We start from the raw sequence: 22,894 nt of genomic DNA, 5'->3' as shown, positions 1-22,894 counted from the left end.
CCACTTGCCATGCTCATTAGAGTGCCCTATAAAGTGCCCCTTAAAAAAAAAAAAAGAAAAAAAATGTGCCCAACAGAGTGCTCCCTTGACATAAAATGTGGCCATCAGCGTGCCCCTTATTTTATGCTAAGGGACATGCTGATGAGCATATTTTATGTTAAGGGGCACTCTGATGGGCATATTTTATGTTAAGGGGCACGCTAATGGGCATATTTTATGTTAAGAGCAACGCTGATTTAAATGTTTTGTTTTGCCCATCAGAGTGCCCCCTAACATAAAATGTGCCCATCAGCGTGCCCCCTAACATAAAATGTGCCCATCAGCGTGCCCCCTAAAAATTGGCAAAATAAATGGAAAAAATGCGAAACACCGCGTTCGGTATTCAGCCTTCGGCCAAGCATTTCATTTCGGTGCATCCCTACCATTTTCTAAACTCACATCATGGCACGGCCTCGCACTGTCACAATATATATATGTAGTGAAAAAATCCTGGTAGATGATTGCGTGTGCAATGCCCTTTCTGGATATGAAAAGCTGAACACTGGGTTGGTGGTGATGCAGAGATCCCAGCATAGTGCTTGACCAGCCTGGGATGCAACTTCTTACCGAAAATGTCTGTGGTGTGACACCGAACCTCAATGTCAGCCTATCTACTCTACTCAACCCCCAACTTCTAATCTGCCATGCAACTGGACCTTTAACTTCCTGAGCCATCAGATGCCTAACCTGGCTCTACCCTATGCTGTTTATTGAGCCCTAAGCTAAAGCTAGCAAAATAATCCCAGACCAGAGGGGACAACAGTTAACTAAAGTAACAGGAGCTTCATATAAACTATTTTAATAAAAAGGTTTAACTAATAATATACTTCAAGATGATCCCTGCATACATAACAGTAGTACGGACCTAGCTATCTGCCACTGTGCGTGTGAGATAATAACATTAGGGCAGAGATACTTGTGTTACCAGACTTCAGTAAAATTTTTAGAACACAGGAACTCTTGCCTAATACTCTCTACTTCTTGTCTGGATGAAGTACAGCAGCAGCAGCCCCTGCATTGAAGGCCATGTAGTCTAGTTCTGTTTCATCTTCCTACAAAGTCCCCTTTATGAGAAATTCCAATGCTTCAATCAGAGCTTCTGATCCATCGATCAGGGACAGGAAGTACCTGTCTATAAACAATTATCTCTGTGATGTTTACCAAGCAACAGCTATCTACAAATCGTCACTAGAGGGAAGCAATTGGCACATATGTCAATTCCCACTGAGCGCAGCTCGCCTATTAACCCCTTACATCCCCATCCTCCTATTGTACAACTAATACAGTCCAGACAATTCTCTGTCTACAGGAAAACCTGCATGGATCACATGACCACATTAACAAGAATGGACGAGGGCACAAGTAAAATGTCTGAGAATATACTAAACCTCACCCTGGAGATCATCTACCTGCTAATCGGAGAGGTGAGGAGAATTCTGGGAGGTCATATGACCTCACACGTATCTCTATTAAGAGAATACAAACATCACTGAAATGGCGAGCAGGATTCGTATCGATGTTTTTTTTTTGTTTTTTTTTTTAATACAGAGTTTTCCTCCTGTGAAGTCTGGAGATGATATGACCATCACAGTGCCTCCATCCCACTCTTTGACACCTGAGATAAACAGCAATAAGATTCTGGAAGTCACCAAGAAGATGATGGAGCTGCTGACAGGAGAGGTGAGCGGTGCTGGGAATTCTGGGACATTATCCAGTAACAGACAAGGGATGTGTCTGGATGGTGACTGTATCATTGTGTGTGTCAGGTTCCTATAAGGTGTCAGGATGTCACTGTCTATTTCTCCATGGAGGAGTGGGAGTATTTAGAAGGACACAAGGATCTCTACAAGGACGTCATGATGGAGAATCAGCCGCCCCTCACATCACCGGGTAAGAGGAGACTTTATTGTAAAGGAGAGAGCAGTACGGAGGCTCCACCTAGATCCCCCATCATCTGATAAACACATAGAAACAATGTATTCAGTCAGTGTGTGTGTTTCCTACAGATGGATCCAGTAATGGGAACCCACCAGAGAGATGTCCCCGTCCTCTGTATTCCCGGGATTCCACACAGGAAGGTCACACCATCCCTCACCATTATCAGGTAGGTGGAGTTGAGGGTTGGGAACATAAAGTGATTGAACACTCTGACATGTGGAGACGATGTGTGGACTCTACAAGATGATATTTTCTATATGACCTCACATCATAAATACTTCTATATCACAGATGTTATTTTCTGCCATTCTGTTGGTTTAGGGTGAAGATCTGATGAACATGAAAGTTGAGGGTGAAGTAGAAGAGACGTATGTGAGGGATGATCAGCAATATACGGAGGAGGATGGAATGACGAGGACAATCAAAGAGGAGGACACTCCTACAGAGATCAGCACAGGTGAGCCATAATATATTCTTCTGTTCTCTCTGCTATGTTACTGCACACTGATTGGTCCAGAGTAGGACGGTAGATGAGTGATAAGCCAATAGGTTGTTAGTAGTCACTCATACCAATTCTGCACATTATTTCTTCTCTTCTCTTAGATAAAACCCCTTCCCTATGCTGCAGGTATGATTTACATACAATATATTCTGGGGTACAGCTTGTAGGAAGGTTGAGCTGTGAGTTAGCGGCTGCCCCGGACTGAGAAAGGAGTTAAATTGTGAAACTCAGTTCCTGGGCTTTTTGGTCGTAGCCAGCCCACCTGCGATATAAAAAGGGGGAAGGCTGAGGACCGTGGGCTCTTTCTTTTCCAAATTGGTTGGTTCTGCTTGTGGTACCAGCACTGCTGTACCTTGCAGTCTGCTGAAGACAGTGGGACTTTTGGAGACATCCAAGTTATGGACAATGCCATAATGGACTTTCACCTCACAGAGGTATGCCTGGGCAGCCACACTACTGAAATTAGAGTTAGGGGAAAGATGTTGCTCATATTGAACTGTTCTATCACGTTCTTCATGACCATTATGAGCCTGGTCTGAAGTTATTTTAAAGAGTGCATGTTGGTTCTGGCATATCTAATAAACAAGAAAATTACAATGTAGTTGGGCAGAGCAGTTCTTATCACCAGAAGCCTAGGCCTATGGTCACTTGTTTTATGTTAAAGGTTCTACAAGCCTGAACATTAAACCTGTTGTTTATCCAAAATCCCTTGACTAGGCTTGTGGTTGTGTGAAGAGCATGTACCTCCCAGGCCCCATTGGTTCCTGCTCTTCTGACAAGGCTTAAAGAGGTTGTAAACCCATACAACTTTTTTTTTTTTGCAACCTGTAAGAGAAACGCATAATGAGCTAGTATGCATCGCATACTAGCTCATTATGAAATACCTTAGAACGAGCCCCCGCCGTGCCGCCCGCTTACCTGTATGACGGGCGACATGTCCAGTCGCCCGTCTTCCGGGATTGCGGCATCCGGCCATCTGATTGGCCGGAGCCGCGGTGATGGCGTGCGCGGGAGCCGACAGTCACGGCACGGGGCTCTGAAGAAACGGCACCAGTGGACGTTCCTTCAGAGCGCATGCGCCAGTGACGTCACTGGCTGCATGTAAGTAAGAGAAACACACAATGAGCTAGTATGCATCGCATACTAGCTCATTATGAAATACCTTAGAGCAAGCCCCCGCCGTGCCGCCGCTTACCTGTATGACGGGCGACATGTCCAGTCGCCCGTCTTCCGGGATTGCGGCATCCGGCCATCTGATTGGAGCCAACAGTCACGGCATGGGGCTCTGAAGAAACAGCACCAGCGGCCGTTCCTTCTGAGCGCATGCGCCAGTGACGTCACTGGCTGCATATAAGGTAAATATCTCCTAAACGGTGCATGTTTAGGAGATATTTACAGTACCTATAGGTAAGCCTTATTATAGGCTTACCTATAGGTAAAAGTGTCAGAGGAGGGTTTACTTCCTCTTTAAATGTAGAATTGATCTGGGAGGAGGGCAAAAGGCCTGGAGAGGGGAAGTCACAGCTGATTGGGACATCCACAGAGAACATCTGCTTACTAAAATCTACCTGATCCAGATGGAATCTTGATTTAAGTGAACTAACCATCTTCTATCTATTGATCGTGTTTTCATATTTTTCCAGGACACACCATGAAGAAACTCTCAAACGATCATCTCACTTTATCTCCAGGATGTAAGATGGAAGATGAGGACATCACAAGAGATTGTGCAGGAGAAAAGGCAATGAGCTCACCTATGGATGGAGGACTTCACAGTGTGGATAGACCATCAAATCCCTCTGACTCTGGGCAACGTCGTACTGTGGGGGATGGTGCCAGAATTCAGGGGGAGGAGAAATTTTCCTATCCTGAATGTGGGGAAAGTTTTAGCTCTGAATTAAGTCTTACTGTACATCAGAGATTTCACATGGGTGAGAAGCAACATTCCTGTTCTGACTGTGGGAAACATTTTACAAAGAAATCAAATCTTGTTAGACATCAGAGATCTCACACTGGGGATAAGCCATATTCCTGCCCTGAATGTGGGAAATGTTTTTTATACAATTCAGATCTTATTATACACCAGAGATCTCACACAGGGGAAAAAACGTATTCCTGTCCTGAGTGCGGAAAATGTTTTTCACAAAAATCAAATCTTGTTATACATCAGAAATCTCACACCGGTGAGAAGCCACATTCCTGCCCTGAGTGCGAGAAATGTTATTTACACAAGTCAAAATTGGTTTTACATCAGAGATCTCACACAGGGGAAAAGCCATATTCCTGCCCCGAATGTGCAAAATGTTTTTCACAGAAATCAGACCTTTTTAAACATCAGAAATCTCACACCGGTGAGAAGCCATATTCCTGCCCTGAGTGCGGGAAATGTTTTTCATGGAAATCAAGGTTAGTTATACACCAGAGATCCCACACAGGGGAAAAACTGTATTCCTGCACTGAATGCAGAAAATGGTTTTTAAAAAAATCAGATCTTGTTAAACATCAGAGATCCCACACGGGTGAAAAGCCGTATTCTTGTCCTAAGTGCGGGAAATGTTTTTCTCGGTTGTCCTCACTGTATGCACATCAGAAGATTCACGCAGACGAGAAACCATATTCCTGCCCTGAGTGCGGGAAATGTTTTTCATGGCAACATGGCCTTGTTATACATCAGAGATTGCACACAGGTGAGAAGCTGCATTCCTGCCCTGAGTGTGGAAAACATTTTACACGGAAATCAGGCCTTATTCTACATCAGAGACTGCACACAGGCGAGAAGCCGTATTCCTGTCCTGAGTGTGGGAAATGTTTTATAAGGAAATCAAGCCTTGTTCTACATGAGAAATCTCACATGTTAATTTGAACCCCACTGAAGACAATTGGAGCAGAATTGTTCTAAATCAATCCAGGCCATTTTTAACGCTAATGGGCAAGAGATTGTCTAAGATCATGGAAAACTAGGTACTGCCCTGGGGGATATTGAGATGTATACCAGGAAACTACAGACCAATCAGCCTGACATAAATAGTATGTAAGGTATTTGAGGTAATGGTAAGGGACTCTACAGAAATGTGTCTGTGATAATGGTATCATAAGTGACAACCAGCATGGATTTATGAAAGACTGTTCTTGCCAGACCAAACTGTTATTATTCTCTGAGTAAGGAAGTGAGAAATTGGATGGTGGAAGTCCAATGGGTGGAGAAAATCTAGATTTTGTACCTCATAAATGTTTCATAAAAAAAAAAAAAAAAAATAGGTCTATTGGAGTTGATGGAATTGTATGCACATAGATAAGAAACTGGTTACATGAACAGGTCCAGAGAGTAGTAATAAATGACTCATTCTCTGAATGGTGGGCCCCAGGGTTCTGTCTTGGGCCCAATGCTGTTCATTACTAATACAGAGGATGGCATCAAGAGCTCAATTGCAGTGTTTGCTGATGAAACCAAATTGTGTCGGGAAATAACTTTGGTACAACATGCAGCATTATTACAGGAAGACCCTGACAGAATAGGGGGTTGGGCAGTTACATGGAAGATGAGGTTCAATATTGAGAAATGTAAAGTTATGCACCTTGGGTGCCAAAAGTACACATTAGCAGGGGCTCCCCCTGGAGGATCAGTGATGAAAAGGGATATGCGGTTACTTGTAGAACACAGACTTAGCAATGGAAGGCAAGCGGACTACTCTCATGCAGTAAAAAGACATACATTCCAGAGATAAATCAATCATTGTATCCCTTTACAAAACACTGGTTCACCCTCATCTTAAATAAGCAGTTCAGTTTTAGTCAGCAATTCTCAAGAAAGATGTTGAATTAGAAAGAGTTCAGTGAAGGGAAGCAAAAGTAATAAGGGAGATGGAGGACCTCTGCTATGAGGACCGATGACATAGATTATGTTTTCCACTCTGGAGAAGAGACACCCTAAGAGAGGATAAGATTACAATGTACAAATATAGGAAAGGTGACTCCTGTAACTGTGATAAACTGTTTTCTTCTAACCTCAAATTGTGGCCTTGTGTCCTCTTCAAGGACCTTAAAGTAAAGAGGTATAATGTTAGATTGAAGAAAGTGTTCTTTACTGTTACAGCACTAAAAACATTCTCCCCCAGGAAGTGGTACTAGCTGAGAGTGATGACAACGTCAAAAAACTTTAGAATAATTCCCCAGGAAGCAGAATATTTTGCATCTTCAGGTGCTAGAATGCCAGCGGCCACATGGTGATTGCTGGGTTTGGTGCACTAGAAAAAAACAAACAAAGGGCATGGACTCCCCCCCCCCCCCCCCCCCCCAAATCAATACCAGGCCGTTATCCTAGGTAAAGATCTAGTTTGGCTTTTAAGAGAAACCCAGTGCAAAAAAAAAAACTATGTAGGGTTTCAAAAAATCAATTTTTTCTGGCTCTGAGGAAGGGGGCTCGCCTCTGAAACGCGTCAGCCTAGCCACAGCAGCCCCATGCGACTATCTGCATGCTCATTCGTCACAATTGGGACCTGGCTACCTTGGAGACTGTATATGCTATTCTTGATGTGTGTTGTATCACACCAGTCTTGTGAGTACTTTGTACACTTTTTAATATTTTAATAAATGTTTTTATGGTAATGCACTAGGTCGGTGCGCCCCTCTTTTTCTTTTTTGTCTTTTCAAAAAATCCAATACCAGACCCGGCGGGGTGTGGAAGTGTATACCCCAAACAAAAAAAACAAGTGAGGCACTAAGGGAAGCTATAAGTGGGCTGTACTGGAGGAGGACATGGGGTGGGGGAGGAGGACATTGTATGGAGGAGATGGGACTGGAGGAGGATGTGGTATGGAGGAGGAGGAGGATGTGGTATGGAGTAGATGGGCCTGGAGGAGATTGGACTGGAGGGGGCAGAGGACATGGAATGGAGGAGGACATGGGATGGGGGAGATGGGACTGGAGGAGGAGGATGTGATATGGAGGAGATGAGCCCGGAGGAGGTGGACATAGGATAGAGGATATAATAAGTTTTAAGAGTGGGTGTACTGAAGGATTCGATGGCATGGCCAGCAGGTGGGTTCAGTGTGCTAGCTAGTCAGCGGCTCCTCAGGAATGTTGGTGGTTAGGCCCAAGGGGGAATGTGGGCCCAGGCCTAAAGCTGTGTAAGGGGCCCCAAAATTTCAGCCAGTGTCTCTGTTCACCATATTGACATTGCACTGATATGGTGACTGTGATCTTTTTTTTTTAACACACTGTCACCAGAGCAGTGCAGTGCCACTATGGTGACATTGTATTGTTGGGGCTAGTGGTCTTGTACAATGGTTGGCTGCACTGATATCACTGTATGTCAGTACAGTCAGCATTTGTTTCTGATCCCTGCTACAGCAGTACAATGTCACCATAGTGGCACTTCACTGATTTTCTCAGACCAGTGCAACCAGTCACAGTATCCTCAATTATCATTCCTCGATTGTAAGCTCTAATGCACAGGGCCCTCTGATTCGTCCTGTATTAAATTGTATTGTAACTGTACGGTCTGCCCTCATGTTGTAAACTGCTGCGAAAAACTGTTGGCGCTATATAAATCCTGTATTATAAAAATAATCACACCAGTCACCGTGCCACCATAATAATGCAGCCAGTCACAGTGTCCTCAGTCACCACTTCACCAGTCTCAGTGTAAGCCAGCAACAGTATTCATGATCACTGCCCCATGAGTCCCAGTGTCACCAGACCAATGTAAGACATTGACAGTGTTCCTAATCATAGCCACACCAGTCCCAGTGTCTCCAGGCCAGTGTACACCATCAACAGTGTTCCTTGATTGCCACCACACTAGTTTCAGTATCGCCAGACCAGTGTAAGCCACCACCAGTGGTCCTGATCATGGCCACACCAGTCTGAATTTCACCAAACCAGTGTAAGCCAATAACAGTGTTCCTGATCCCCGCCACACCAGTCAAAGGGTCATCTGACCAATGTATACCAGCAACAGTGTCCTGGATCGTTGCCACAGCATTGTCAGTATCTCCAGATCAGTGTATGCCATCTGCAGTGTTCCTAATCACTGCTACACCAATCCCAGTTTCCCCACACCAGTGTAGGCCAGCAACAGTGTTCCTGATCAATGATGAAAAATTGCAAAAATGCGCCACCAGGTGTCGGCCAGCTGGGCGCTTCTATACCATGTAAATGTGCCACATCCTAACATCTAGATTAGAATTTGAAAAAAGGAAACATGGACTTTAACGGCACCGATACATAAAATATAACATTTATTGTAGATATTTAAAATATAAAACATACAAATGGCAACAGTGGCCAACACATACACAAAAATTGTCAACACAAAAAAAAGAAAGAAAGTAGGCAATTTCCAAACTACCACATTGGTATAGTGCAAGTGTAAATATGTGTGGACTCTGTGACAATAACCATACTATATGTTCCCCATGGAAAGGGGGCGAAGAAAAGATACCACTTCCCCTCCTGGGGAACTGTAGAAAGAGTGGTCACAGATGTCCCAAGTAGACGAAGCGTGAATTAGGCTGACATGTTTCGCAGGTGTGCTTCATCTGGAGCTCTGGTTCATCACTCTACATAATAAAACATTCATTAATAGCCACTCTCTCAAACACATGAGATCAAAATAGAGGTTTTTACGTAGTTTGGGTTAGGGCAGTAAAATCCAACAAACAGCTGATTAATAGCATGTTAGCAGATTAGTGTCTCCTTAGGGAAGCCATCCATTAAAGCAGCCCGGCACACACGAGGACCCAGCAAGGAAAGAACATGGGGATCCATATAATACAGATATTGTCAAAATCATTATAAATAAATATAACATACCTGCAGGGGTGCTTGCAAATGGGGTAAATCAAGGGGGCGGTCGAAAAGGCCAACAAGATTAAACCAAACAGTCAGGCAAGGTTAAGCTGGGATGTTCGTGTTAATATCTACAGAACTTTTATCCTTATGCAGCTGGGATTGTAGTTATACAGTGTAGGAAATTGGCTTCTACAGATAAAAGAAAAGTATCAAATATCTGTATAGAGTATAGACTATACTTACTGGTTAAAAGAGAGAGGCAACACACTAGAGGGACCTCAACCTATTAACACCCAGAGTAGTAAAAGAGCCAACAGGGTTAAATCAAAGGTGTGAGCATTCCCCGCAGAATTATAAAGGCAGATTGAAGTATATATATAGAATTGGCTCGAACATGGCCAATTCGATCGTTCGTCGAGTGACGGACAAATGTGCTTCTTCGTGGGAAATTTGAGTTTCCCATAATGCATTGCACGCGTGCAGCGCGTTATGTGATGCATGCACCCTGACCTCATGCTTTGGCCAATCAAATGATCTCTGCCATGATTGGACTAAAGGTAGGCTGCTTTTAGCCAATCATGGCTCAGGGGCCAAGTACATGCCCCACACTACATAAAGGCTGCTCGCGCAGCCACAGCGTGTAGTGTCATTGTGTGTCATTGTGTGGGCGATCAGACAGGGACAGACACACGATTCAGGCAGGGAGAGAGTCATTTTTTTTGGAGTCAAGACAGTGGAGAGAGACATTCCTAGCAGTGTAGGGAGGGCCAGGTGCCTGTGTGAGGTAGGGATAGATTGATTTCTTAACATCATATCAAACAGTATAGCGCCAGTGAGTGAGTAGCAGTGTAGGGAGGGCCAAGGTTCTTGTGTGAAGTAGGGAGAGCTGTCTTTCTTTACATCAGATACCAGTCACAGTATTGTTCATCCGTCAGTTTCTGCAACATTCTAAAATATTCATAGACCTGTAGGAATAGAGATCACTGCAGAAATCAGCCACAGTAACCTTTGCTCAGTTTTGGATCTTTCTATAGGGGTCTCAGACCTGTAGGAATAGAGATCACTGCAGAAATCAGCCACAGCAACCTTTGCTCAGTTGTGGATCTTTCTATAGGGATCACAGATCATCCATCTATAGGATTATAGAATACATCAGATATCAGTGAGAGTATTGATAATCGGTCACTTGCATACATCTATAACCACCACAGCTCATCTATAGGGCTATCAATTACATCATATCAGGTCATTGAGTATCTATTGGTCAGTTGCAGATACCCTATATTGATCTGTATCAACATCATGTCCGAAAGGCCGACAAGGAGAGGCCGACGCCTACAGGCCACGAAAAGAGGGCAAGCAGCCTCTGTGTCTATTTTGAAAAGTGGTGGTCCCAGTCAAAATAGTGCATCCTCTGCAGGCGGGGCACGCCCGTCCTTTATTTCCGGTGCTGCCCGTGCTATTCATCCACAACATGTGGAAGAGTTGGTGGAGTGGATCAATAAGCCATCCTCTTCCTCTGACACCCACCCCCCTAGTAGTCTGCCTTCCACCGCAGCTGCCAAAGCGGCCCGTTCCACAGGCTCCTTCTCCACAGCTACTCCTTCAGTTGCCCCACCATCATGCACGGAGGAGTCACCTGAACCATTCAATCATAGTGTCAGTGACATTCTCCTGGAGGATGCGCAGCAATTTGAAAGCTGTGATGTTGGTTCCCAGGTTGATGAATGGAATAACGTGAGCCTAGAGAGAGGGGGTGACAATGACGGACAAGAGACCAGCAGTCATGTTGCCACAGCTGAAGCTTATTGCCAAATTTGCTCCAGTGACGAGGAGGGAGGGGATGATGAGGTCACTGACTTTTTTTTTCGGGTGCCTGACAGGATGAAGGAGGGGGAGGATGAGGAGGACGCACAACTTCAATGAGGCAGGATGTGCTCCAGGGGCCGCCATAGCTGTAGCTAACCTATTGCGTCACAGCACAGAGCTCCACAGGTGCAGGGTGCTGCAAAATGCCAGCGGACTCCAAAAAGTTCATTAGTGTGGGCTTTTTTCAGCATCTGTGCAGTAGACCACAGCGTTGCTGTTTGCAACATCTGTCTAAAGCGAATCAAGCGTGGCCAGAACACCAGCCGTTTGGGCACCACATGCTTGACAAGGCATATGACGACCTGCCATGCAGTCCGTTGGCAACAGCACCTGAAAGAGGCACCAGATCAAAACAAGCATACATCACCTTGCTCCTCATCTACGATCTCTAACCCTACTATACCTCATGCCTTCTCAAATACCAGCATTGAGAGGGATGATGGTATAACAATGAGTGGCACAGAGACTCTCACCCAATCTTCTAGCAGTACACCACCGCTTGATTTGAACAGCAGGCAAATTTCGCTACCCCAGTATTTGAACCGTAGAAAGAAATACTGTCCCAGCCATCCACATGCTCAGCGTCTTTTTTTTTTTTTTGCATTAATGCTAGCTTGGCCAAGTTGCTAGCATTACAGTTGCTGCCTTTTCAGCTGGTAGACTCGGCTCCCTTTTGCGAATTTGTGGAATGTGCTGCACCACAATGGCAGGTCCCAAAAAGGCATTTCTTTTCGTGTAAGGCCATTCCGGCTCTCTACCATCATGTGGAAGGTAGTGTTTTGGCCTCATTGGACAAAGCGGTCAGCAGGAAGGTACACATTACTGCTGACTCTTGGTCCAGCAGGCATGGACAGGGATGTTACATTTCTTTCACGGCGCTCTGGGTAACTGCTGGCAACTGGGAAGGCTGCAGGACAGGGTTCGTTCTTGCAGCTTGTTTTTCCACCATGCCTCCAAAAAGCTGGTGCTGGTTCTGCCACATCTGGCTACTCCACCACCACCTCCTCCTCCTCCATGTCCTCTTCTGCACAGTTCTCCTCTGCAGCAGCAGTGCTTCCTAAGCGTTCAAGGGGCTACGCAAGCAGTAAGGCTAAAAGATGCCATGCTGTGCTTCAGTTGGTCTGTCTAGGGGACAGTAGTCACACCAGTGCAGAGATTCTGTCAGCTCTGCAGGGGCAGGCTCAGAGATGGTTGACGCCACGACAGCTTGAGCCAGGAATGGTTGTATGCGACAATGGCACCAACCTTCTCTCCGCCCTCCGACAGGGACACTTGACACATGTTCCATGCTTGGCACATGCTCTGAATCTGGTGGTGCAGCTTTTCTTGACTAGATACCCGGGCTTACAAGATCTCCTGAGGCAGGCCAGGAAAGTCTGTGGCCATTTCCGCCGTTCGTTCAATGCCAGTGCTCGCTTATCTGTCATTCAAAGGGAATTCAACCTGCCCACCAACCGCCTCATTTGTGACATGCCCACTAGGTGGAACTCAACGTTGGCAATGCTGCATTGGCTGCACACACAGCAGAGGGCCATCAACGAGTACCTGTGTGAGTATGGCACAAGGAGAGGATCAGGGGAGCTTGGCTTTTTTTCACCACGTCAGTGGCTTTTGATTAAGGATGCATGCATCGTCCTGTCACCATTTGAGGAGGCCACAAGGATGGTGAGCCGGGACGATGCATGCATCAGTGACACTATCCTGCTAGTCTACCTGCTGGAGCACACGCTGCATGGAATCATGGACAGGGCACTTGAGGCAGAACAGCGCCTCACAAGGCCCCCTTTATGCAGATATCATTCCTGCAGGGCCACAAAACACACAGGAGGATGAAGATTTTGGCAGCATGGATATAGAGGAAGAGGATAAAATACAGCAGTCTTCAAGGGATGGTTTTGATTCCCCAGAAACCCCAGGAGTTGTACATGGTTGGGGAGAGGTTGCTCCTGCTGACAATGTGACCCAGAGGACTCAGAAGCTCATGCCTCCTCCAACTTACATTGGATGGGCTCCCTGATTCTGCCACGCCTGCGAAAGGACCCGAGGATTCGTGCTATCAAGGAGAGGGATAATTACTGGTTGGCAACCCTTCTTGATCCACGTTACAAGGGTAAAGTTGCAGAGCTCATCCTGCCTTCGCAGAGGAAGCAGAGGATGAAACATTTTGAGGAGGCCTTGAAAAAAAATTTGTGTACTGCCTTTCCAGACTTTGGGAGGTCAACAGTCTGTGTTTCTGAGGCATAGTTCAGCCAAAGGAGGAGCGGTGGAGAAGGCGGCCGGCTGACCGATGCCTTTAAACAGTTCTTTTGTCCTCAGCAGCACTTAGGGCTGTTAGGTTTAAGCAACCATCGCCAGCGTCTCCATCATATGGTGCATAATTATCTAGGTGCAAGAGCAGACTTGGAGACCTTTCCAGCTGCGCATCCACTGGGTCTTGAAGATGGACCACTGGCCAGAACTTGCTCAATATGCAATGGAGCTACTGGCCTGTCCTGCTTCCAGCGTGCTTTCCGAATGGACGTTCAGTGCTGCTAGAGGTTTTGTGACTGACAAAAGAGTGCGTCTGTCCACAGACTCTGTTGATCAGCTGACTTTCATCAAAATGAACCAGTCCGTGATCAACAAGAGCTATCAGGCCCCTGATGCTGATGTAACAGATTGAATTTGCTAGGAGTCTGCCATCCCTTGAAGACTGCATATGATGCCTATCCTATTCCTCTACCTTGATTCTGCTAGCTTCCAACAATGTTTTTGGTTTAGGTCACTACCAACCCCCAAGGCCTAATTTTTCTGCACATGTGTGACAGGTGGATACTTTTTAAATGTCGTATGTCATTTTTAACAGCAGGCCCTGTGCCCTGCTAACTGTGAGGGGTTACGGTGTTCAGACAACACCAAAGGCCCAATTGTTGCCACCTGTGTAGCACATGCGATTTTACATTTGCATGGAATTCTTACCAGCAGGTCCCATTCCTGCACCCACCAAGAGTAACTGTGAGGCCTTGGTTACGGTGCTCAGGCACCACCTTCCGCAAATGCCCAATTTTTGGCACTTGTATAGCACATGCAATTTCACATTTGCATGGAATTCTTACCAGCAGGTCCCATTCCTGCACCCAGCAAGAGTAACTGTGAGGGGCACCATCAACAAGCAAGGCTCAATTTTTCTGCACCTGCATGACAAGTACATGCAATTTGAAACTTGTATGTATATTTGTATATGACATTTTTTGCTTTAGAAATGTCAGTATAGCTGCAGCAGGCTACATACATCGTAGAGATGCACTACTTTACAGGCACATTCAGAGGACCCCCCCCCCCCCCCCCCAGGCATGATATTTGAAGGAATTTTTCATTTTTATAGTTTAACTTTAAGCCTCATTAAAATCAGTAAATCGGTGCTTCTTTAAAAACAATGTTTTTTTAAAACATTTTTTTCATTGTTAAATGTTTCCCAGGTCAGGACCTGGACCCCCATACACTTTTTGGGGGCAATAACTTGCATTTAAGCCTTCAAAATGAGGCCGTTTGATTTTCGAGGCTTGAGTCCCAAAGACTTCAATGGGGTTCGTTTGTTCGAACAAACTTTTCCTCTGTTTGCGGTGTTATGGTGCGAACCAAACCGGGGGGTGTTAGGCTCATCACTAGTGACAAACAATGAAGATATAGTAGGTCCAAATCAAGTGCTAAAGGGCTCACCTGAGAGGCCGTTCAATAGTCAATAAGGGTTAGATAAGGTCTCCAATAATCAGGTAAGGAGGGGTCAACCAGCATAAATAGAATCCTAGAGATAAAAAAAATCCCCAAAAGCTAGTCCTGATATCTAAAAGGAGGTAAAACACATACCTAGTTATAACAAGGTCTAGGATGTCAGAAATAAACAAGTTATGAAACCGGCGTTATGGTATATACAAGGCCAAAGTAACAAGTGTTCCTGATCATAGCCACCTCAGTGCAGTGTTGCCTTTTCCTACCGCCTGTACTAACCTTGACTTGTTTATTGACAATGTTTCTGCCTGGCGCCTGGACCGATCCTTTGTCTGTTTACTAACCATGTCTCTTCCTGCTGCCTGAACTGACCCATCTGCACATCCCAATGATTATGTTCCTGCAAAACACCAGTCCCAGCCACCCCCTGCAGACATCTGCACTCCTAAAACCACAGGAACTCTTTTGTTATTCCTTCTTAAGCCTCCTGTACTTCTTGGCCACTGAACATGACATTGCCGGGGGGCAGCCATTTTTTCATTTTACTGCCTTTTCCAAAAATCGAAGCCTTTAAAAAACTCACCACGCCTCTTAAAAGGTACCTTGGTGTTTACTCTCCAAAATGTGGTCATTTTGTGGGTGTTTCTACTGTAATGGTGGCCCAGGGTCTCTAAAAATGTGAAAAGGTAATCAGGAAATTAGATGCATAATATGCCCATAGAAAGCCTGAAGGTGTTCCTTTAATTCTGGGTCCCTTTATGTAGATGGCTACATTAAAAAAAAAATCTCACACATGTGGTATCTCCATACTCAGAAGGAATTTGTTTTGGGTGCAATTCTAAATATTAAGAATATCTTATTAACTGACTACTTTGTGTGAAAAAAGTCATTCTCTTTCTTCATTTTCCAAAAATGTGTGGCCAGAAATTCAATCTTCAAAAGACGCAACATATCTTAAAAAATACTTTTGTGTGTTTGCTTCTAAAATGTGGTAATTTTATGGGTGTTTCTACTGTCCTGCACTCCAAGGCCTCCAGAATGTGATAGGTAGTCAGGAAATTAGATGTGTAATGTATGCCGCTTGCAAACTTGAAGGTGCTCCTTGGATTTTGGATCCCATTATGTGGCTAGGCTGCAAGAGACTTTTACATATGTGGTATTCCCATACTCGGAAGGAGCAGAAGAATGTGTTTTGGGGTGTAATTCTACGTATACCCATGCCGTGTGTGAGAAATATCTTATTAATTGACAGCTGTGTGTTAAAAAAAAAGTACAATTTTATGTTCCTTCTTAATTTTTCAAAAACTTGTAGCAAAAATAGTGACCTTACCATGCCTCTAATTAAAAAATGTTGAGGGTATATTTTGCATTTGGTCATTTTTTCGGAGATTCTCCTGTTCTGATAACTTGTTAAAATGATGATTTTGTAAAATAAAATACAATTTTATTTACTTTCCTCAGTTTAAAAAAAATGATGGCAAAACATTACAATTTCAATAAACTCACCATGCCTCTTACTAAATACCTTGGACTGTCTACTTTTCAAAAAAGAGTAATTTGGGGGGGGGGGGGGGGGTATTTGCACTGTCCTGGCATTTTATGGCCTCAAGAAAGAAAATAGGCTGACAGTACATCGTGACTGATCAATTTTCAAATACACTACTCAAAAAAAATAAAGGAACACTTTTTAATCAGAGTATAGTATCAACTCCTGGGATATTGATCTGTTCAGTTAAGTAGTCAAGGGGGTTGGTAATCAGTTTCAGCTGCTTTGGTGTTAATAAATTTAACAACAGGTGCACTAGATGGGCAACAATGAGATGACCTCCAAAGCAGGAATTGTTTTACAGGTGGAGGCCACTCACACTGACATTTTTTTACCTACTCATCTTTTCTGACTGTTTTTCACTAGTTTTGCATTTGGCTAGGGTCAGTGTCACTACTGGTAGCTTGAAGCGATACCTGGACCCTATAGAGGTTACACAGGCAGTCCAACTTCTCCAGGAAAGCACATCAACACGTGCAATTGCCAGAAGGTTGTCTCCCAGCACAGTTTCAAGAGCATGGAAGAGATTCCAGGAGACAGGCAGTTACTCTAGAAGAGCTAAACAGGGTCATAGATGGTTCTTACCCATCAGCAGGACCGGTATCTGCTCCTTCGTGCAAGAAGGAACAGGATGAGCACTGTCAGAGCCCTGCAAAATGAGCTCTAGCAGGCCACTGGTGTGAATGTCTCTGACTAAACAATCAGAAACCAACTTCATGAGGGCCCAGTGTCCTCTAGTGGCCCCTGTGCTCACTGCTCGGCACCATGGAGCTCAATTGGTATTTGCCACTAAACACCAGAACTGGAAGGTTCACCACTGGCGCTCTGTGCTTTCCACAGAGGAGAGCAGGTTCACCCTGAGCACATGTGACAGACGTAAAGGGGTCTGAAAAAGCCATTGAGAATGGTATGCTGCCTGTAACATCATTCAGCCTGACCGGTTTGGTAGTGGGTCAGAGATGGTTTGGGGAGGCATATTCATGGAGGGATGCACAAACCTCTACAGGCTAGACAATTTCACCCTGACTGCCATTAGGTATAGGGATGAATTCCTTGGACCCATTGTCAGACCCTACGCTGGTGCAGTGGGTCCTGGGTTCCCCGCTGGTGCACGACAATGCCCGGCCTCATTAAGCGAGAGTGTGCAGCCAGTTCCTGGAGGATGAAGGAATTGATACCACTGAATGGCCCCCATGCTCGCCTGACCTAAATCCAATAGAACACCTCTGGGTCATTATGTTTCGGTCCACCCGACGAAGCCAGGTTGCACCTCAGTCTTTTTAGGAGCTTGGTGATTCCCTGAACCAGATCTGGAAGGAAATACCCCAGGACACCATCTGTCGTCTCATTAGGACCATGTCAGGCATGCATACAAGCACGAAGGGGGCCAAACAAACTACTGAGTACCATGCTGAGTTGCTGCAATAAAATTGGACTAGCCTGCTGCATCATTTTTTCACTTTGATTTTTGGAGTGTCTTTGAAGTCAGCCCTCTGTAGGTTATTCATTTTTATTTCCATCAAACAATGTGGCATCCTTTCATTCCTAACACATTATCCAGTCAATACCAGTAAAGATCCTAACACATTACCCAGTCCATATCAGTATAGATATCCAGCATAATATTTTTCCCCAATGAGATCTGTTTTCAAAGTGTTCCTTTCATTTTTTTGAGCAGTGTATATATCCCATAGTTTGTACTTGTAGACTCTATAACTTTTACACAGACTAAATAATATACACTGATTTGAATTCTATTTTTTTTACCAAAGAAATGTAATAGAATACAATTTGGCCTACATTTATGAAGAAAGATTATTTATTTGCAAAGTTTTATCAAAGTAACTAAGAAAAACATTTTTTTTTTCAAAAGTTTCAGTCTTTTTTTTCTTTATACAGTATAAAAATGAAAAACCCAGTGGTGATTAAATACCACCAAAAGAAAGCTCTATTTATCTAAAAATATTTACATAAAAATCATTTGGGTACAGTGTTGCATTATCGAGTAATTATAATTCACAAATGTGCTGAAAAATGGCCTAGACAGGAGGGGGATGAAACACGCAGGTCTTCAAGTGGTTAAGGAGATGCCTCAGGATGTTCCACCTAGCCTTGATCATAAAAGTCCATATATGAGATGCTTATGTTAGATAAGACTGAAGAGGTCTCACATCAGTTTTCGAAGATATCTCAGATTTCTTTCGGCCAAGGTCTGTCATCCTGCAAGATATCCCACAGCTGGGGTCTTTTAATGGCTTTCTAAAAGGATTATAATCAGCAAAATCCAAAACGAAATAGTAATACGTGAATGAATTACAATAATAATCCAATGGCTACATACATTCAGTGTTTTCACTACACCCAAACGATAACCAAATAAATTAAAATGCAGCCCATGAATTGAATTACATGCAAGGAAAATTTAAAATGAATTCCCAATCACATGCAAGGAAAATTTAAAAAACAGCATTTTATCGGCAGGGAACCAGTCAGTTATCAGACCCAAGTGGCCAGGCAACAAAGCCATTAAAACCAAATAAAAAAAAAAAATGCAGCGCCAAAGGTTAAGAACCAAATATTAATCAATCAATAATTAGGTAAAAAAAAAAAAGGATATCATGAATAAATTCAGTGCATAAAAGTGACAAAGTGCACAAAACACATGATTCAAAATGGATAAAAATCACATGCACAATAATCATACTAAAAAGTCCATAAATAGATATCTCAAAACTATATAAAATGATTCTTCCGTGCTGTGCATTAAATATAAAGTGCTGGTGCTCACTCCACACATAGGTGATCCGTGTGCTTCTGTGCTTAATAGCAGCTCACCTTAATATCTGACCTATATATTTGAATGAGTCAGACAAGCTGTAACAATCACTGGTGTATAATGGTATCAAATAACCTCCTCCACCTTCCTCCTTTGAACTCAGGGATGTAAGATATTTGTTGCAGTAGTGTATGAAAGGACAAGAAAGATACCTCTAGTGCTCTCTGTAAACTTTTATTTAGCAGGACACATAAACAGGGTACACTCACATGTAAAGGCACTTAAGAAGTGCGGGCTACTGCTGGCTCGTCTATCTCAACCAGGATTGCAGAGTGCGTGCGCAGGCTCTGCCCCTCGAATGTGCTTCTGTGCTTAATAGCAGCTCACCTTAATATCTGACCTATATATTTGAATGAGTCAGACAAGCTGTAACAATCACTGGTGTATAATGGTATCAAATAACCTCCTCCACCTTCCTCCTTTGAACTCAGGGATGTAAGATATTTGTTGCAGTAGTGTATGAAAGGACAAGAAAGATACCTCTAGTGCTCTCTGTAAACTTTTATTTAGCAGGACACATAAACAGGGTACACTCACATGTAAAGGCACTTAAGAAGTGCGGGCTACTGCTGGCTCGTCTATCTCAACCAGGATTGCAGAGTGCGTGCGCAGGCTCTGCCCCTCGAATGCGTTCGGTCACCACAGAAACTTCGTCAGCGGGGTCAAAGTTACTGTGGTGATGCAACGCGTCCCCGCTGACGAAGTAACTGTGGTGACGTAGCGCATACAGGGGCGGAGCCTGCGCACAGACGCCGCATCCTGGTTGAGATAGACGAGTCTGCAGTAACCTGCACTGCTTATAAAGGCCCAGGTGGCTTCATGGGACTTTATTATAGGAAATTGGCAGATGTTTTAGCGTCCCCATTGGACAGCTATATATAGTTCGGTCAAGAACGGTCAGATCTTTTTGCCTGATCTCTTGACCGCTAATATACAAAGTAGTTATGTTACCAAAACCTGATCGTAACCAGTCCTCATGAGCCAACTTTTGACCCATTTTGCTTATCAACATAGATATGAAAATTCTCATTAAGATCTTGGCTAATCCTCTAAATGCATTCCTCCCTCGCTTAATCAAAAAATACCAAGTCGGGTTTGTTCCTTAATGCCAGGCTGTAGATGCTATCAGATGAATTATACAGCTACAGCACATCGCTCACAACTGCTCCTTGGAAATAATGCTTTTATCACTCGATGTGAATAAAGCTTTCAATACCATGTAATGGCCTTAACTGATGATTGTGCTCTGTCATTATGGTTTCGGCGACTCGTTCGGAAGCTGGTTGATGTGGCTGTACGATTCCTCCCAGGCCAAAATTAAATATTACTAGTTTGCATCTCTCTTTTTTTATCAGGAGAGGCACCCGCCAAGGCTGCCCACTCCCACCGCTCTTATTTATTTTGGCCTTGGAGCCTTTGGCAGAGGCGATCCGCACCCATCCAGACATAAGAGGCACATAAGATTTCTTTATTCGTGGACGATATCTTGATGTCCCGAACATCCCCTAGAGTCTCTTTGCCTAACCTGTTTTCTTTTCTAGACACCTTTGCATTCCTTTCAGGTTTATACATTAACCCTACCAAGACCAAAACAATGTTGGTAAACCTCCCACCTTCTGGACTGGCTGCCTTGAAAGATGCTTTCCCGTTTCAATGGCTTTCTTCTTTGCCCTATTTGGGTATCCAGATAACCCCTTATTATGGATTATACCAGGTCAACTTCCCACCTCTTTTTAAAAAAGTAACTGATACTGTATGGTCTCACTTCCTGTTGTCCTGCTTTGGTAGGATCACAGCAGTTCGCATGTCCTACCTCCCGAAACTGTTAATCTTTTTTCAAGTGCTGCCAGTCACGATCCCCCCCACACATAAAACGTATTCACCAACACAAACTCTTGAAATCCATTTGGGGTTTTACTCATCCTCGAATAAATAAACAGGTCTGATATGCCTGCAGGATCAATGGTGGTTTCTCTGTCCCAAATTTGCAAAATTTCTATATGGCAGCCAATATTGCCCCATTATCTCATCTCAATGAAACGTATCAATTGCTACTGTGGGCTACCATTGATCTTGTGGATTCTCACCCTAATCCATATTACTCTTTACCTTGGCTCCCTCCTAGCCACCGCCCAAATTCACTAGGGCCCCGTACAATTCACTCTCTTCGTCTCTGGGATTCAGTCAAATTTTAAGCGGGTCTGATCTCCCCCCATCTGCCCTTAATCCGCCTTACTCATTGCCCGCTATTCCCCCCTAGTTGTGAAAACCCAAAACAATTTTCCTGGTGGATTGATAATGGATTTGTTGATATTCATTCTCTGTTCACCCCCATGAGAATTATGACATTTCAGGCCCTTAGGTCCTCCCATGATATTCCTCTCCGTGAATATTACAGTTATCTACAACTCAGGCATTTTCTCCAACAACTTTTTAATTCCCAACCGACTCCGTACATGTAAACCCCTTTTGAAAGCCTCTGTAGGGCCCGACCCCATTTCCCAGGTTTAATATCACTAATTTATTCATCAATTATCTCCTCTAGAAGACCCCCAGTGTGGCCCTATCACTTGCAATGGGAAACAGACCTAGGGAAAAAGTTGGTTCTGGGGACTGGCAGATCATGACAATTACCTTCTCTAAAAGCTCTAAGAATGTTCTCATATAGGAGAAAGCTTAAAAAATGCTGTATAGATGGTACTATATGCCAGCTAGGCTGGCACGATTTCTTCCATCCTATTCTCTTTTTTGTTTCCGATGATGTTCCCAGGAGGGCACCATGGCACACATTTGGTGGTCTTGTCCCAAGGTATGCAGACTGTGGGTCAGAGTATATACCCTTCTCCGTAACATATTCCACACCAACATTAAAAGAGACCCTTACAAGGCCCTTCTTTATAAGCCGATTGTAAAACTGCTCCGTCCGAAACACCAATTGGCTTTGCATCTTTTTACTGCAACTAAAATGACTATTGCGAGGGCCTGGAAAACCCCTGTGCTTAGCTTTGAAGCAGTCAAGAATCTTATGAACAATATCATGGCCAATGAAAAGTTGACAGCATTAGCTTCAGACACACACAACAGATTTCTGAAGGTCTGGCAACCATGGATTGCTTATACCCAACCCTCCAGATTTGATAATCAGCTTCTTTCAATTTGATGACTCTCTTGTGCTTACCCTGTAGGACTCCCCTTTCCTCCTCTTTCCTTCTGCTTTTCTTCTTCACGTCTTTTTTTCTCTCTCTCCCCTTTTTCCTCTCTTTTCTATCCTATTTTCCAGTTTCCGTTTCCTTTATTATCTATATTTATCTCTAAAGCCCTCCATGCTGCAAGGCATGGTTTAGAGGAGGATGGTTACAGTGATTGCATCCCCCTGATAATGAAGGATGTACTCACCTATACAGATGTCCAATCTTTATATGTTTCAATGCTTTGGAGATCCTCAACATGAGGCCCAGGGTCGTGCTGTTTTGACCCACCATTCGGCACAACCCGGAAACTCGAGCATTCTCAACCAGAGACTCATGGACCTTAGTTGTGATGCTAAGTTAACCTCGAAGACTTGCAATTCTCTTATTTTCTTCCTTTATTGGGATTTTTCCCCGGATTTGTCACATACGATGTAGCCGTCTCATTGTTTACCCAATTTAACTGTTCAACTTAC

The 22,894-nt window shown here is 44.0% G+C and overlaps 3 protein-coding genes across 3 annotated transcripts in view; 2 read left to right on the top strand and 1 right to left on the bottom strand.

Moving 5' to 3' along the window:
* The window catches only part of LOC309550021 (uncharacterized protein), a 56,364-nt gene extending 50,708 nt beyond the window's left edge, over window positions 1-5,656 (top strand). Inside the window, 2 exon segments of the mRNA XM_082250493.1 lie at window positions 2,581-2,605; window positions 4,123-5,656. Coding sequence (XP_082106619.1) covers window positions 2,581-2,605; window positions 4,123-5,342 — 1,245 coding nt within the window. The 3' untranslated portion in view covers window positions 5,343-5,656.
* The window catches only part of LOC309550292 (uncharacterized protein), a 979,642-nt gene that overhangs the window by 334,691 nt on the left and 622,057 nt on the right, over window positions 1-22,894 (top strand).
* Window positions 1-22,894, bottom strand: part of LOC309550683 (uncharacterized protein) — a 3,164,715-nt gene that overhangs the window by 3,129,612 nt on the left and 12,209 nt on the right. The window lies entirely within an intron of this gene.

Source organism: Pelophylax lessonae, assembly GCF_965119305.1.
Source record: "Pelophylax lessonae genome assembly, chromosome: 3".
NCBI lineage: Eukaryota > Metazoa > Chordata > Amphibia > Anura > Ranidae > Pelophylax > Pelophylax lessonae.
Note: the sequence above shows the minus strand (reverse complement) of the source record. Positions and strands in the feature narration are given on the sequence as shown.